Source organism: Calypte anna, chromosome 5 (assembly GCF_003957555.1).
Source record: "Calypte anna isolate BGI_N300 chromosome 5, bCalAnn1_v1.p, whole genome shotgun sequence".
Taxonomy (NCBI): domain Eukaryota; kingdom Metazoa; phylum Chordata; class Aves; order Apodiformes; family Trochilidae; genus Calypte; species Calypte anna.
The window spans coordinates 4,513,764-4,529,989 of NC_044250.1; the positions used below are offsets into that span (position 1 = coordinate 4,513,764).

Below are 16,226 nucleotides of genomic sequence, written 5' to 3' on the forward strand. Positions count from 1 at the left end.
TTAACACAGAGACATGGCAGGAAAGTCTCAGAGTTAAAACCTCTGCAAAGAAAAGGTGGATGCTGAGCTTTAGTATCTGTAGCAAATACAGCAACAGAGTTTGTGGGAATGCTGCAAGATAGAGTCTGCATGCTCCCTGTACTCATTAGCAAACTGAGCATGCTTTTCTTAATTATTATTTTTATAGTTTGTGTATTTAAGGAAGAAGGAATTGGCTTTGCTGGTCTCAAAACTATGACCTGAAGTCCAAACTTTTATAATCTGGGCAGATCTTGAAACATCCTGTGATTCCAGGATATATCAGAGGTCATAATTTGTCTTTTATGTTGGACTTGGAACATAATGCACTAATTTTTCTGTCTAAGAGAAGTAATACTGCCTGTGACTCCTTGGTTCCCTTGATATGTATATTTTGTAAGATCCCCTTTATAGGTTTTAGGGCAGCAGATCCACACACAGCTATGGTAATTCAGTTTATAGAAGCATTCTTGATGGAGATACTTGTAATTATGTTGCCTGAATAGTTTGAGCCTGAATAGTGCAATACCAAGAAAACTCTTCTTGGCATAGTAAGAATGGTAAGATTTTCTGATTCATTTAGTTAAGTGAACTTATGCTTTGAGTAAATAACTCTTTGTTGATAACGTAGTGTTGTTGGATGATTATAGGATTTGGAACCAATGAATATTCTGCATCTCTTCTATGATAAAGACTTCACTCGGCAAGAAAAGGGTTTGCCACACAGTGTGCCAGCATGCTGATGTGTGGTGTTTGTTTTGGGAGTTGTTGGGTGATGTTGTGTTAGTGTTTTGTGCTTGTATGTTCTGTAACTGTGCGTGTGTACACACAATATAGGACCTGAACTTCTTTTGATGCAATTTATTGGTTATAGGGTTTAATGAACATAATCCTAAACAAACACATGTAGTGTTTTGGTGGAAATAACAGACACGAACACCTCTGATTTCTATTCCAGTGTGGGCTGTTATAAATTGTTTGTTTAGAACAATCAACACTCAAATGTTGATTACTTAAAAACATTTTATGCACAGGAGAAATTACTTTCTTAGCTAATACTCTGGTTATCTAATTTAATGTTGCAAAGTGGAAGTGCAATTCTTTGACATATTTACAGCTTGTGATAGCATATTAAATTTTACATATAGTTGCATCAGAATAAGGCTTTGTCCTGTTTTTCACAGCATTTTACTAAACAAATCATACTATTGTTGAATAAGTCTTGTTTTGAGGACTATAGAAGCATCCTGGTCACTGCTTTTTAACCACTGAATTAGCATCTGAAATTACTGAATTCCAGTAAATTATTAGTGTTTAGATGATCTCAGTTCATTCTAGATTAATCCTGTACTATCTGTAGATCAACTGTTTGAAATGTTAATTGTTTTGAGGCTTCAATAAGAGATAGGAGTTAGGGAGTCAGGGAGATGGAGTTAGGCTTTTCTCAGTGATGACCAGTGATAGGACAAGGGGTAATGGGTGTAAATTGGAGCACAGGAGGTTCAAGTTGAATATTTGAAAACATTTTTTTCCTTTAAGGGTGACAGAGCCCTGGAACAGGCTGCCCAGGGGGGTCGTGGAGTCTCCTTCACTGGAGACATTCAAAACCCGCTTGGACACGTTCCTGCACGATGTACTCTAGGTGGCCCTGCTCTGGCAGGGGGGGTTGGACTAGATGATCTTTCGAGGTCCCTTCTAACCCCTAGGATTCTATGATTCTATGATTCTATGATAGTATGATAGTGTGTGGGAAACTACTGCTTGATTTCCCCATGTCATAGTATAACAGATGCAGAAGCAAGGATGTGTTTAGGATAAGTTTAACAGAGCAAACATTGATAAAGAAACACTAAAAGACTATTGTAGGATCAAAAGATTAAGTGCCTAACTCTGAAATTGTAACTTTAGTAATTCAGCAAATGGTAGATGTAGTTCTGGCTTGGGCAGGGGTGTTACATTTCAACCTGAGCTGGTAACCAATCCCTTCAGATTGAATGGGCTGTAGTCCTCAAATGATATTAATTATTGCCATGCATATATGTACAATTACAGGTCTATAAAACAGTGTACATGGCTGCAGTGTAGTCAGCCATGAACTACAGTACAGTCAGAATTTAAAAGGTGAATTTAAATTATAGTACGGTGAGAATTTAAGTGTGAATTATGACATCTACAGATTGTCTTTTGTAGTGGCACACTTATTTAAAATAATGAAGTAGATTGTCTTGACATTGTGTAGTACCTCTAAAATAGTTTTTCCAAGTACTGTCAGGTGTCTTGAAGTGCTTTGAAAATATCAACAAATTCAATTTATATCAGTAAAAGAAAGAACGAAAAGTTTCTGGTCTCTAGATGGAAAAAGGAATCTCTCCTTCAGAAAGTTTCAGAGGCAGCCTTTTGAAACTGATTGTAAACATTGAATTCTTTCAGTTACTGAGGAATAGCACCAGATAAAAAGTATCTAAAAAGAAGCACTCAAAAGTCAAGACACTTAAAAATACTACTGTTTCCAAATGGTCTTATTTGCTCACTCCAGGTTATGCTGAATGTTTGGGACCAAGATGGGTGTGGAAATGCAGCCTTGTGTCTCTCTGGTGTAACTCCTGACCATCCTCTTGTGAGGTGGTAGCCCATTAAACAGCTGAGCTTTTGGGAAAAAAATAAAAATTGTGATTTGAGACTCTAAAATCTTTCCAGTGGGTATTGCAATATACAAAATGACATTTGTTTGTCTCTGAAGTCACAGAAAACATGCTGGTATAGTCCTCAGGAATGCTCACATTTTCTTGTTAGAAGTGCTGTGACTCTGTCTTCTTATCAGATGGCCAGATCTTTGGGGTTTGTGTGGTTGGTTTTTGCCTGCCCAGCACTTCATCCTCTAACAATGATTTCACTGTGTCATGGTGTTTGACATGAAATGCATGAGCTGTGTCTAGATTATGATTATGCTGAGTCAGATTTGCTACTTTATTGTGGGAAATTTCCCAAACCTGAATTTTATGCAAAACATGGATTTTATGGCAATAACTATTCCTGGAAAAAAGATAACAATGTGCTTATAGTTCCTTTTTTCTTTTTTCTTTCTACTTTTTGGGGGAATAGATGATGTGAACAGCCACAGGCCTTTCCTCTGCTGTTGATTTTGGATTCTGCTTGTATATTTTGCTTTAGTGCTATACAGAATATTGCCTATCTGAATTGTGGGTACAAAAAAAAAATTAAAATGATCTTGGGTTATGTTGATATTTCCTAATAAGATCATGCTTTGTTACAGCTGCTTCTGAAGACTAAAAACTCCAGGTCTTGAGTGGAATCCAGGCACCAAAACTTCCATGTGTGTGTATAAATATATACAGAAAAAAAGTTTTTTGATTCATTGGGTTTTTTCCAAAGTTTTCTAGTTTCATATTGGCTTTAAGAATAGCTGTATAAAAAATTCAGGACCAAAGTTCCAATAAGATGTATCCTTTCCAATGCAATTTTGTTAGTTTTGTAATTTAAATAGGCTAAGAAAAATGGTGATCTAAAGGATAGGAATTCTCTTAGTTTGTAGAAAGAAAAGTGATATTTTAATGTCATTGATTTATTTTTGACATTCTACAAATTTTAGTGTTCTGCAAGAGCTCTTGATTATTTTTAAATATTTACAACCTGCTTGCAGGTTACCAAATAGCCCAACTAATTACTCTTTGATTTAGAGTAAGAATGATATTTTCAAAGGAACTAAAGGATGACTAAAAGAGAACTTCTTAAATCATCTACACTCTGAGAACCACCCCTCAATCCTATCCTTTTTATTCCAGTAAAACTCTACTGCAAGCCAAAGAAAACCAAGTTTTATCTGAGTCGAGTTACAGATGTGGATGATTAGGTACCATTCATCACTAAGATCTTTAAAATACATTTTCTTTATAAATGTTTTCCATTTAAATTTTGCTTTTCCAGTTCTCCACAAGCAGCCAAGAGAAGTGTGCCTTTGTTTGCTGGAGCTTGGAAGGATTGCAGCAAGGTAGGGTGAAAGTATTTAAAGAATGAAGAAATATTTACATTCTTGACAGCAGTGGCCATTTGAGAAACTTACAAAATAAGCACATTTCCAGCTAACTTTTGTACTCATTAGTTTCAAGGAGTCTTCTTGTCTTGATGTCACTCAAGAATATCTTGTGGGTGCTTGTTAAATACAGCAAAATCTCTGGCTGTACATCAATGAAGGTACTTGGTGGCTATCCATTTGTTGGAAGTTGAGAAATTTTTCTAAATAAAACCTTGAGCTGTCCTCCATCTGTCAGATCCTTCTGTAAAAATTAACTTTAATAAAGTGATCTTCAGATAACCTAAATATGAGAAGAATAAATAGAGAAGACCTACATAGAGAAGAATAGGCAGTTGCCTGCACTAAGCACAGGAAAGAGCCCATTAAACTCACATTGTTGTGGTGCTGCTTTAAGCAGGAGAGAAGTGTGATGTATGGTTGTTTTATAAAGCAGATTAAGTCTGTTGACAGTTTTAAGGGTCTGCTTTTCTCAACAGGATCCACAAAGACCTTTGAAAGGCTGCCTTAGTATATTTTTAAGGATGAAAAGAAAAAGAGACACTGAGTATCTTCTTACTTTTTTCTTTTAGAAGCAGGAAGATTCATTCAAAGTGCCTTATTCATCAGAAGGAGCTGGCTCCTAGCACACTTTACTCAGCTATATTATTGTTAGTCTTGAGGGTCTATAACTCCCACAAGTCAGCCTGGGTCTGTTTTAATTAAAATAGGCTTGGGATTGAGACATGAGTGAGTGGGAATGGGAATTGTTTGAGGCAGAGGTAGAATTCAGCTCTGTTCTGCTAAACTCAAACTGATTCAAGAGATGCTCTATGGATAAGGGGGAGAGGTGATAATTTACCTGTAGTTTAGCAGTGCTTTTAGCATATTCTCTCATAGCATCCTTTTAAACAAATTAGGCAGAGATGGACTGGATGTATGGATTACACAGTGAGTGGAAAACTGCTGTCATCACTTGGCTCAAAGAGTGACAGTTCAAAGCCAGGTACTAGCAAAAATAGCCTGATAAACTACCCTGGATTTCAGTTGTTTATGAAAACAAAATTTTGAGGTCATCTGAGAAATTTCAGTAGCTAAAACAAGCCCTTGTGTGCACCAGCAGATATCATGTGAGTGGAGTGGGAACATTCATGGAAGAGAAATGTCCTGTGGGATGAAACTGAGCACTGACAGGGCAGGGGGCTGGTGCAGTGGGTTGCAGAGGTCAAACATTCTGCCAAGGATTTGTAAGGCAGAGATTTACACTAAAGTGATCTGAGAACAGAACTGATCACTGTGTAATCTTCATAATCAGGACTTCATGGAAAAGGTAACTAAAAGATCTATATGTACAGTTGGTGTGTATGTTTAAAGAGATTATGTGATAGAAAGCAGCTCAACTAGCTTTCCTGTAGAAAAATGAACTTTGTCATTAACTATTACTGGGGAGATTAAACAGTCCTGGCAGGTCTTTTGAAATGACTGCTGAGCAATTTCAAGAGCCTCCTGCTATTGTATTCAATTTTTCCTTGGTAAAAATGGGAAGTGGTGCTGTAAGAACCATATTAGAGATCATGTTACAGTCCAGTGCCGCTTCATTTGTAGTTATGAAAAAGCAGGCTAGAAAAGAACAGAAAAGGAAATTCTCAGCATACCTTCCAGGGAAGAATTTGCACCTCTACCCCTCCCAGGAAAGATGTGGTTTTTTCCATTTCAGCTTTTCAGCAACTTTGCATCAGGTTGATACAATATGTGTGTGTGTGGGGAGGTGAAATTGTGTACATGTGTTTGGTCTTCTGTTTTATTTTCCAACACATCACCAAAACAATTCAGAATACTGGAAATTTAAAGGGAACTTGAAAAGTCTGTCACAGTGACAAAAATTGGAGATTATTAAAAGCAGTAGAAGCAAAGAAGGACTATTTCTTGGAGTGGAAGGGTTTTATTTGATGAGTAAGGCTGGATGCAGGTGTAGGCTTAGAGCCCAGTGGGAATGTCATGATTTACAGCCTGTCAGCATCTGCAGACAGACAGGAAGCAAATGGATTGGATGTGAGTGTGGGGTTCAGTGTTGGCTGAGTTTTCAGGAGGCAGACTGCACAGGTTAGAAGCCAATACAAGCACAGATTTGATTCTTAGTTTTCTTAATATTAATTTTGCAAGGCAGTAGTGTGACTGAATTAAAAGTTATTTTAAAAATACAAAAGACTGTGTAATCTCTTATGCCCTTTCTCTGTACACTTCTGACTTTGAACCATACTTGTATGGCATTTAGATTAGATGTTCATAATGTGCTCTCCAAGTGCTCTGGTTAAGATGCTTCATGCAAGTGCTGCATGTATTTTGCTTTATGAAGCTACCAGTGTCTCACCAGTGCAAACAATGATCTGAAGACTGTCAAAAACTGGTTAGAGAAAACATTAGCCACTTCTGAAAAATACTGGCCATGTCTTGGTTTATTTATTTACCTATAAATTCAGTGCAATAGTTGAGACCAAGGTAACCCTTAATGGCTTTTCATCTCTATTTCTTTGAAAAGTACTAACAGAACATCTAAGTTGTCAAGTAATTTGAAAGGATGTTGCTGGGGAATAAGGAGGGAAGGGGAGAAAAAAAGGGGGAGGGGGAAGCAAATCAACTTGAATGGTCTACATGGTATAGCAAGTTTTGAGGCCTGGTGCTGTTTATAAATTATTTAACGAGTTACATATATGTTATCAGACATAGAAGGTGAAGAAAAACTGTATTTCATACAAATTTGATCAACTGAGAGATGCCATTTAAATTAATTTTTTGTATTAATTTGGAATTATGGCATTAATGATGGATACATTTTTACTTGTTCATTAATGCAAATAGCAATGTATTAGTGCACAGTACTGCAATACAGAAATTAAAGATTCCACCATTTAGCTTTAAAATATGAAATACTTGATAAGGATTAGTAATATGTTTGCATGATTCCAAAAGGTTTGGGGTGGAGCCTCCTGGATTAATAAAGCTGGAAAAAGAGATTGAACAAGAGGAAACACTTTCAGCCCCCCTTCCATCTCCATCACCATCACCAACAAAGTCTCCTGGGAAAAAGAGCACAGGGAAGCTGTTGGATGATGCTGTAAGTTGTGGGAGGAATCTTCTTCCTTTATGACCCTTTCTGGTATGCACTTGCAAAGGGTACAGAAGCCCGAGTTGAAATGAAATGAAATGAAAATGTTAGAAATTTGCAAGCAGGGAGAGCTAATTTATTTTTGACCACAGTTATTTGAGCCTGAAAAAATGTTGCACTGTGTAGGAGATCTGCAGTTTGTGCTGAGAGCCAAGTTCCCTTCCTATTATTTCGTTTTCTTTCTCTGTTCACTTATTCATCAACTCCCACTTAGTGTTTTGTCTGAGAAAGGTCCGAGTCAGGGCTTGGAGATTGGCTCCTGCTGACTTGTACAGAATGATAACAAACACTTCTAAGATATCTCAGCCTAACTTTTTGTGTTGCTGTTCTGTATGTTTCTCACGTGCTAAAAATCCAAACATTTTTTTCCTCATTGTTAGAAAGGAAGAATTGTGCTTTGAATTTCATTAAACTCTTAGCACTGGACAGTAGTGCTTATTTCTCTGCTGCAAGCACTAGAAGGGTTCATTTGAAACAGCTGGAATCAGATGAAAAGGACACATTTTGAGGCCATGAAGAGGTTAAATTGAAAAGTGCAAATATATTCTATAAAAAGAAGCAGTTACTATAGTAACTGATATATTACAAGGTAGATCTGCCACCTGGGAGTTACAAAGCACTTCTTGAAAAATCCATGTGCCACTTTTTTGTTACAAAGAGCAGATGGAATATAATGTTCATTCATTTTATTGGAAAACTTGGTACTATTTAATGCAAACAAATACATTAAACATTTTTTTATGCTTTTTATTTCTTCCTTAACTTTGCAGAATCACTTGTGTTTCAGCAGATTTGAGAAAGAGCAGTGATGTGTAGAAGGAGTGTGGTGACTGCAGATCTTGGAGGAACAGAATAGAGAGCATGAAGGTTGTCTCAAACCACCTCCTTTAATTTGGAAAGCACTAGGGAGAGAAACAGAATGGAATTAATCCAGCCAGATTCCTGACCTGCACTGCCCCAGACACTTACACCATAAAATAGCAGCAGTGCTCATATAGTCCAGACACAAAATAAAATGGGATATAATTCTTCCTACTGCTTCCTTATTGGATTTCCAAATTCTACTCAATAATACTGCTGTGTCCTTTGGGATAGTAAGGTAATGGGAGCAGGATCAGCAGTGAAGATTTCATTGTCCTCTGTTATACACCAGTATAAATCTGTTGGCTTTCATTCTCCACAGCCTGAAGATGGCTCTATTTTGCTTACATGGTTAAAAACAACCTTGAACCTGATAGGTTTGGCTACTCTGGGTTTTTGCTTGCTTACATGAATCCTGGTAGACACAGCTTTAAGACACAGTTCACACTCTTCATTTTTGGCTTCAAGTTTCAAGAATCTCTCCAAGGGTGATAAATGTCACAGGATATTATGTCAGAAATCACTGATTATTAGGCAGCATTCAGAGGCCCATTGCCAAATAGTCCTCTAAGCACAATTCCAGTCTTGGTACCACATTCCACCAGATACAGGAATGCACCTTTTTTATCATCAGCAACCTGGATTTAACTTATAAGTCACTTACTTCATGTAAGTTATTCCTATTGTATACTGACTATCTAAAAAGTTTCATTCTTTGGAAATTGGGGTTAATACTCACCCACATTGATAAAACTCATCAGAATAAGCTTAAAATAATTTGTTGATTTACATTCAAACTAAGAAGTAAGTCAAATCATAGAATCATAAAATTGGCTGGGTTGGAAGGGACCTCAGAGATCATCGAGTCCAACCCTTAATGGTACTTGAGAAACACTCTGTGTGTGTAAAATACATGTAGTGTTATTTTTTAAATGAAATTTTTGCATAAATATCATGCCCTGATTTGAAAAGGAAGAAAAGCTTATAATAATAATAATAATATAAAAATATTCCATGAGGTAACAAAGTTATTCTGATGACAACACTGAACAATTTCTTGCATTTTTCATCCCTATTCTAATATAGAAACAATAACTAGTTAACTTTTAATTCCTTTCCAGCTTATTTAACATACAGAGACTGTATTCTAAAAGCAGATCTGAAAAACATGTGTTGTACTTCAGAAGCCTTTTCCTGTTCATTTATTCAAGATAAAAACACCTGTCAAAGTTCTGTAGCTGATATATTATTATTTTTTTTTTATCTGAAAGTGTTTGAGGCTTAAATGTGTTAGCTTTTCTGAAAAGTTTCTTTCCTAGACCTCAGGCCTTTTTTAACAAACCTTCACTTGCAAACTGGATTTGAAAAGGTCTTTTTGAAGTGCACAAAACCTCGAGGAAGTTCCTCTGGCATTTTGCATTGCTTGACCTGGACACAAAGGGTCAGCTTTCAGCAGAGAAACCTGCAGGATGTGGAAATATCACACTTGTTATTGCTGTTCCTACACAGTCCTGTGATAGGAATGGCAAATCAGGGTTTCTCACCCAGAGCTGCTCTTTTTGCATTGATAACTGTGCTAACTTCCCATCACTGACAGCTACAAAATAGACTGCTACTAAGCATTAATGTTTTTGGTAGCACATTCAAGGCCAACTTTTCAGACAATGCTGAAGTCAAGCTAATGCAGGTGATAAAAGTGGGAAAGTGTTTTTCATCTGTATTTTCTCAGAGGATTTTCTCTTACTGTTGGCAATTATAAAGTTCTCTTGCAGCTCTATTATAATGCCCTCTATTGCACTAATGCCCTCAAGTGGAGACCACCAAAGGGGAGTCAGCAGTCCTGGGGAACATTTTGGCATGGATTTATGATTATGTCACACTATTGTCTTCTCCATGTGCTTTTTTTAAGGTGTTAGTGCACTACTTAAAAGTGAAGTTATTATGCAGGGCCTTTTATTAATAATCAAGATCAAGAGATATTGATAATATTGATAAGAAAGATCAATAATAAATTTAAAAAGTGCACATTTTATGTCAAACGCTGTGTCACTTGTCTTTAGTTTCACCCCATCCCAGCTGTAACATTGTTCTTGATACTGGAAGCACCATAGTCTGAGATCACAGAAATATTAAAAAGAGAAACAAAACCAAACCCAAAATCATCTGTGAAGACCTAGATAAGTGATACCATTTTGTGGCAAATATCTTCTTGAATATTTTACTGCTTAATACAGTTTCTATTAACAACTTTGATGTTTTCCAGGTCAAACACATTTCTGAAGATCCACCTTGTAAATGCCCCAATAAATTCTGTGTGGAACGTCTTTCCCAAGGAAGATACAGGGTTGGAGAGAAGATCCTCTTTATTAGGGTAAGAGTTTTAATTTTTATATTGTAGTAAATTGTTAGTATTTGCTACACTCCACTTTCTAAATGTTATCACTGTTTAACAGGAGAAAATATTTTCTCATTAGAGAGCACTGAATAATTTTTTTTTTTTACACTATCAGGGAATAAACAAACTACAGTGAGTTAATTTACCCAAGGGATTATTAGCATGGGGGAGATCCTTCTCACTTTAAATAACTGAATTTACTCTTTTTGATCAATAGCAACCAAAAGTCTTGACTTATTAGGATGATGACTTCCTCTGAGTTTGGTTTGAAACAACATCCACTGTGTGAAAAGAGCCTTTCTCACACTTAGTTTTGATTTATACTATTTGATGGGTCCAGAGCCAAATCAAAGATTCCATCATCATTGAATTGCCAAGTCTTGACTGAAGCAGAGAGAACAAAACATTAATGTCTGTAGAGCTGCATTTGATTAACAGGTACTTGCAAACCCAGTGTTGTATTTCAGCCTTCATATGCAGTGTATTAACTCCTATAGCACAAAGCTAATTATTAATGTTAATATTTGGTTGAAGTTAGCACAAATATACTGTGCAAACTTAATTTTTATCCTCTTAATCTTCTCTACATAAGCTTAAAGTAATAATAATGAAAATCTGCTAATCTTATCACTCTGTGGCAGTAGGTCAAGAATCTGACTCATGTTTCTTTCTATTTTTCTATTTTTCCCCTGCACAAGTGCTTTCCTTGAGTAATGACTTCACAAACTCTGATAGCTTTTGTTCCCAAATAACTGTTATCCCTGTTTTGCTAAAGACACACAACTATGACCTGGTAAAACTCAGAATCTACATTTGTGTGTACAAAAGAAGTCAGGGGAACTCCTTTCAAGTCAAGTTTCTAGTTCAAGTTTCTAGTTTAAGAACACACCAGAGTGCTTGCTATGTCATCAATTTATGCATAACTTACAATGAAATCAAATTTAGAGAAGAATTTAAGGTTTTCTTATGTGTATAAAATTGAGAATATGTTTAAATGCTGTGCTGAGTAGAGGCTGAGAACTCCCAATTAATTCAGAAACAAGAAATACAGCATTTGTCACAGGTAGTTTGAGATTTAACATGCTAGTATAAAGGATTAGTAGCTTTTCTTTTTCATAGCCAGTGAGACTACTTTTAATTCTGCAATAATTTTAGGTACTAGGTAGTAATAATTTCAGGTACTAGCTTTGTTACTAGATTCAAATGACTTTGAAGTAAGGAATGGTCAAATGTCAAAGAATTTTTGATCTTCTGATTTTCAGAAACTATAAAGTTTTTCTGCCAGAATGCTGAGTGTCAAGGTCCATTTTGCTGGCTTCTTTATTGTGCAATCTATTCCAAATCAGGTTTCATTCCAAGTGTGCAAACAAAAACAGTCTTTTCATATCACACTACTGCATTCCAAATTGAATTGTGCCAAAAAATAAGTCATATAGATTAGACATTAAATTGCAGTATACATAATTATACAAAAAAACCCAAAACAAAACGAAAAAAACCAAAAAAACCACTTTGGTATTTTAAAGGTAAATAAAGATGAGTACCAAAGCTAGACAAATGTTATGTGTTATTGATCTCATTATTTTAGGCTTTCCCCTCCCCCTGGAATGCTGATATAACAATAATAGACCAAATGATGTAACTTCCCTCCTTTCTTCACCTTCTCTTCCTCCTTCCCATCTCTTTTTTTCCTTGCTCTTCTGACTCCCTTTATAGCAAAGGTACAAGGTCAGCACTGGCATATCTATGAGTACAGACAGACTGCCAATCCATCCCACCCTTATTCTAGAGAAAAAAATTACTTTGCAAGATGAAGAAGCCTTTACAGGTTATTATTGAGAAATACAGATCAGGTCCTATAAGATTAAACTGAAGGTGCTAATAGGAGCAAGTGTTTCCTTTTTCATTCAGTTATTTTCTTGTTGGGGTTCTGTTTCATAAATTAATAATTTTGTGGGAATCCATTTTACACTTCCTAGGCACTAATACATTTTGCATTAAAGATGAGACAGCAGTTAATGCTCACAAGTTGAAGCTACCAGGCCTGATTTATTTGAACTGAAGATGCAGCTATTTGTGGTGTTGCTCTTTCAGGAGGGTAACACCAAGCTTTGCATTTTCTTATTTAAATCTCCTCTCTGGTGAAAACACATCTGTTCCTTATAGAACAATGCTGCAATATTTGGGTGAGTTGCAATGCTGCAGGGGTGAGTTACAGTTTATATTCTTCACTGTAGCTTTAGATGATTGGTATCCAGTGCTAAGTAAGTAAATAAACCCCACAAAAACCAGCCCAAACCAAACCAAAACCCAGCCCTGATTCTTTGCTTTTATTCTTTGTGTACAACATACTTTCACACTAAAAACCTGACTCATGCTATGGCCAGATAAATGACAATAAATGAGGCTTATGTGGTAGAATCAGGAAACTGAAGTTTCTGCACTCTCATCAGAGATTCTCCTCAAACATTTAGGATTCAGGCATAAAATTATACTGATTATCTCTTGCAGTATTCTTTAGCTTAAGGGTAATATGCTTAAAGAATTTGTAGCTTACAGAGGGATTTCCAACTTGCTTTATGTCTTGCCTTGGGAATGATGGTTCTACATAGAACTGAACTGGCCATGATTTAACAGAAATGGTATTTAGGCTTTTTAAATATTTAATACAATGTGGTTTGGACTTTCCATTCCCAACACAACACAGAGAAGTTAAAGGGCATTTTAAAAAGTGATTAATGTCTTTGTCATTCTCTTATCAGTATGAAAACAGTTTTTTTTTTCTCCTCTTGCATCCAATTACACTTTGTATGCATTCATGTTGTTCCCTAAAAACTATGTATGTCTAATGGATTTTATTTTGAATTTAAACTCCATTGCACCTTTAAGACCACATGCAAGATGCATGTAAAGTACTTTTTATCATAAATAAATGCAGCAGGATTTTATCCCATGTGTTGCTTTATAAGTTTTTCCTTCTAATTCTAATGAGTAGAAAAGGTGTAAATGCTGTATTTCAGCAGCCTTTTTACCATGGTAAAATATAGAACTTTGCATTTTAATGAGACATTTCATGACTTGAATGCCAATATCTTCTAAGATGTATTGAGCAATTGCAGATTTTTAGATTTTATGTAACAACAATGTAATATTTTTTCCTTTGAAATGTAGTTTGCTGTTAATAATTTAGCACAGTATTAATAGTTAATTTTACCTCGTTTTAAAATTCAGTTGCTGATTCAAATGTTCTTGTTTACAGTACAAGAAACTTAAGGAAAGAGGTTTTAAGGTTACATTGCTTTCTTTATGTAAGTTCAAAAATGGTATTTTTTGAGTGTCATGTAGTAATGAGTTATTTTTTGGGAAATAGCTGTAGATGAAAACAGTGTTTTCCCAGACATGTTGATTTAAAAGATGGCAAATGTGTAGATTTCCTAAACTTTTTTAAACCATTTTTTTTAACATCAACTTGTTTTGCAAATAAAACAGATCAAACCTTTAAAATAATGTGGTGCATATTTTACTGGAAGTTTAAGAGCATCTCTCCTTTTTTTGCCATTAATTTATGAAACTCAGAGCAAAACAAGAGGAATCTGTTGCTGTAAGGAAGTATTAAATGCAGCAAACGTTTTCTTTGGCAAAGATCAGTAAACTCTGGAGATCCCAAACTCCACTATTTATCTGAATGGTATTTTCCAAAAACCAGCAACTATTAAACTGAAGACCAGATATAGTTTGTTCCTTAAGTCATAAATCAGCAGCAGTTGATTCAGAGTGCTTTGTGTCTGCTTGTTTTCAGCTTGCTAGAAATGGATATACCTGAAGGTTTAGAAACAACCCCCCAAAACCCCACCATATCAGATCACTAAAAAAACCTCTGCAGAAAATATATATTTTAAATATCAATATTCTTTTGTGTCTAAGGTCTAGAACTACAGAGGGATTCAGAATTCTGTGGAAAACTTTCTAAGCAGGGTCACATAAATCAGGTAAAATGAGAGGCTGGCATTTTAGCTGACCCAGGTTTTCAGAACTGTGCTAATTTCTCAGTTCTCATGACTTAACTCCTTCCCTGTGATTTACTGAGGGGCAAGAGGGAGAAGGAGTCATTTGGTGTTTCATAAGGGTACAAAGAACCCTATTTCTGTTTCCATCCCTCCTCTCCACCCCAGTCACTCACAGTATATACATTAGCAAGCCAAAGAATGATATCATGGCACTTTGGTGCTGAAAGTGTACATTGTTCTCAAGTCTGCCTCCTCTCTAGAGGGAATACAGTGGAGGTGGGTTTTTGGTAGAGTGGAGGGGATTTTTATTTTGTTAAATTAAATATAGTGTTTGCAAAAACTGCCATCAAACATCTCACACGAGACAACTCTGAGCATAAGCCCTGAGTTTGAAGGAGGCAATGAGAGGCTGGTCTGCTTGAACTGATATTTGGGTTTCATTGTCTTTACAGGTTTAGGTATAATGCAGCCAATGTGCCTTGGGTTAGGTTCTTATTGGCCTAATTTTAGAACACATTTAAAAAGTAAGGTGATATTGTTTATTTTTTTATGGGGGGGGGGTTTGGTTTTTTTTAATCAGATATTAGTTTTGACCTAGCCCTAATTTCCTCCAGAGCAATGGAAAAAAAAAGAAGAAAAGAAAAAAAAAAAAAAGGGAAAAAGAAAAAAGAAAGTTGCCAGTGTGTTAGGACAACATGAAAGTATGGAGTATGTGTAAAATATCAGGGAAAAGACCTTTTGTTTAATATGCTAAGTATCCAGATCCCTTCTTTCAGCTAGTGCAAAGCATTGCAAAATATCCCTAACTACTAGGCTTGTGATACTGCCTTTTGTAACTCCTCTTTTTTGTCTCCACTATGGTATCAGTTTTGTCCAAAAAACTCCAGATGGGATGTCTTCAAGCTCAAAACTCTATACTGTAGAGTATTATTTCTGTGGTGTGGAATCTTTACTGTAGGAAATATGGAGATCAGGTGTTTGATCCAGGCCTGGCAATGTGTCTGTGTCTGTGTAAGAGTTGGTCATCTGTGGTGTGGAATCTTTACTGTAGGAAATATGGAGATCAGGTGTTTGATCCAGGCCTGGCAATGTGTCTGTGTCTGTGTAAGAGTTGGTCAATGAATTCTTCTGTAAAGCCAAGAGTCTGGCTGCATTTGGCTTAAAGCCATCAAGTAATTTTTTGCAGGTTCTAGGGAATGTTAATATGTTGCCATTCAGGAACTGTGACATGCAGAATCCTATACAAAACCCAATTTATACTGCTGATAAGAGTTGATGCTGACATGAAAACAAATAATTTTTTTCATGGTAATCTTCACAAGAGGAATTAATTCATGTTTCTTGGCTGTTAAAAATTAACAGCACCTGCTTAGGAGATATTGGAGCAGAAAATAATATGGGAAGAATTTCTTGGAAGTCTGGTGCTTAGCATTAGCAGTGCTGGTCTAAGGGGAAGATCTCTGTAGCTTTGACTCTGTCTCGGGCTACTGCTTGGGGATGGATATGTAAGAAGTTAAAATCACCAGTCTCATCCTAACAATTAGTTTCACTTTCAAGACCAACCTAATAACAAACACTGCTTCAAAAGCCAAGCCTTTAGAATGAAAGCTAAATCGATTCTCCTGCCCCAAGCAGCTTTGTTTTACAATGCAAGATGCTTTGGATTTAGCAAAATACAGGGGTGAAAAAAAAAGTTATTGTATTTTATGAAGCAGTTGACCTACCACCCCAACACATATGTTTGCATTG

At 36.1% G+C, this 16,226-nt stretch overlaps 1 protein-coding gene across 3 annotated transcripts in view; it reads left to right on the forward strand.

Moving 5' to 3' along the window:
• Positions 1 to 16,226, forward strand: part of GAS2 (growth arrest specific 2) — a 64,149-nt gene that overhangs the window by 30,134 nt on the left and 17,789 nt on the right. For all 3 annotated transcript variants that reach the window (XM_030451467.1, XM_030451468.1, XM_030451469.1), the window contains exons 5-7: positions 3,964 to 4,027; positions 7,019 to 7,163; positions 10,339 to 10,446. In XM_030451467.1, the coding sequence (XP_030307327.1) occupies positions 3,964 to 4,027; positions 7,019 to 7,163; positions 10,339 to 10,446 (317 nt within the window). The remainder of the gene's footprint in view (positions 1 to 3,963; positions 4,028 to 7,018; positions 7,164 to 10,338; positions 10,447 to 16,226) is intronic.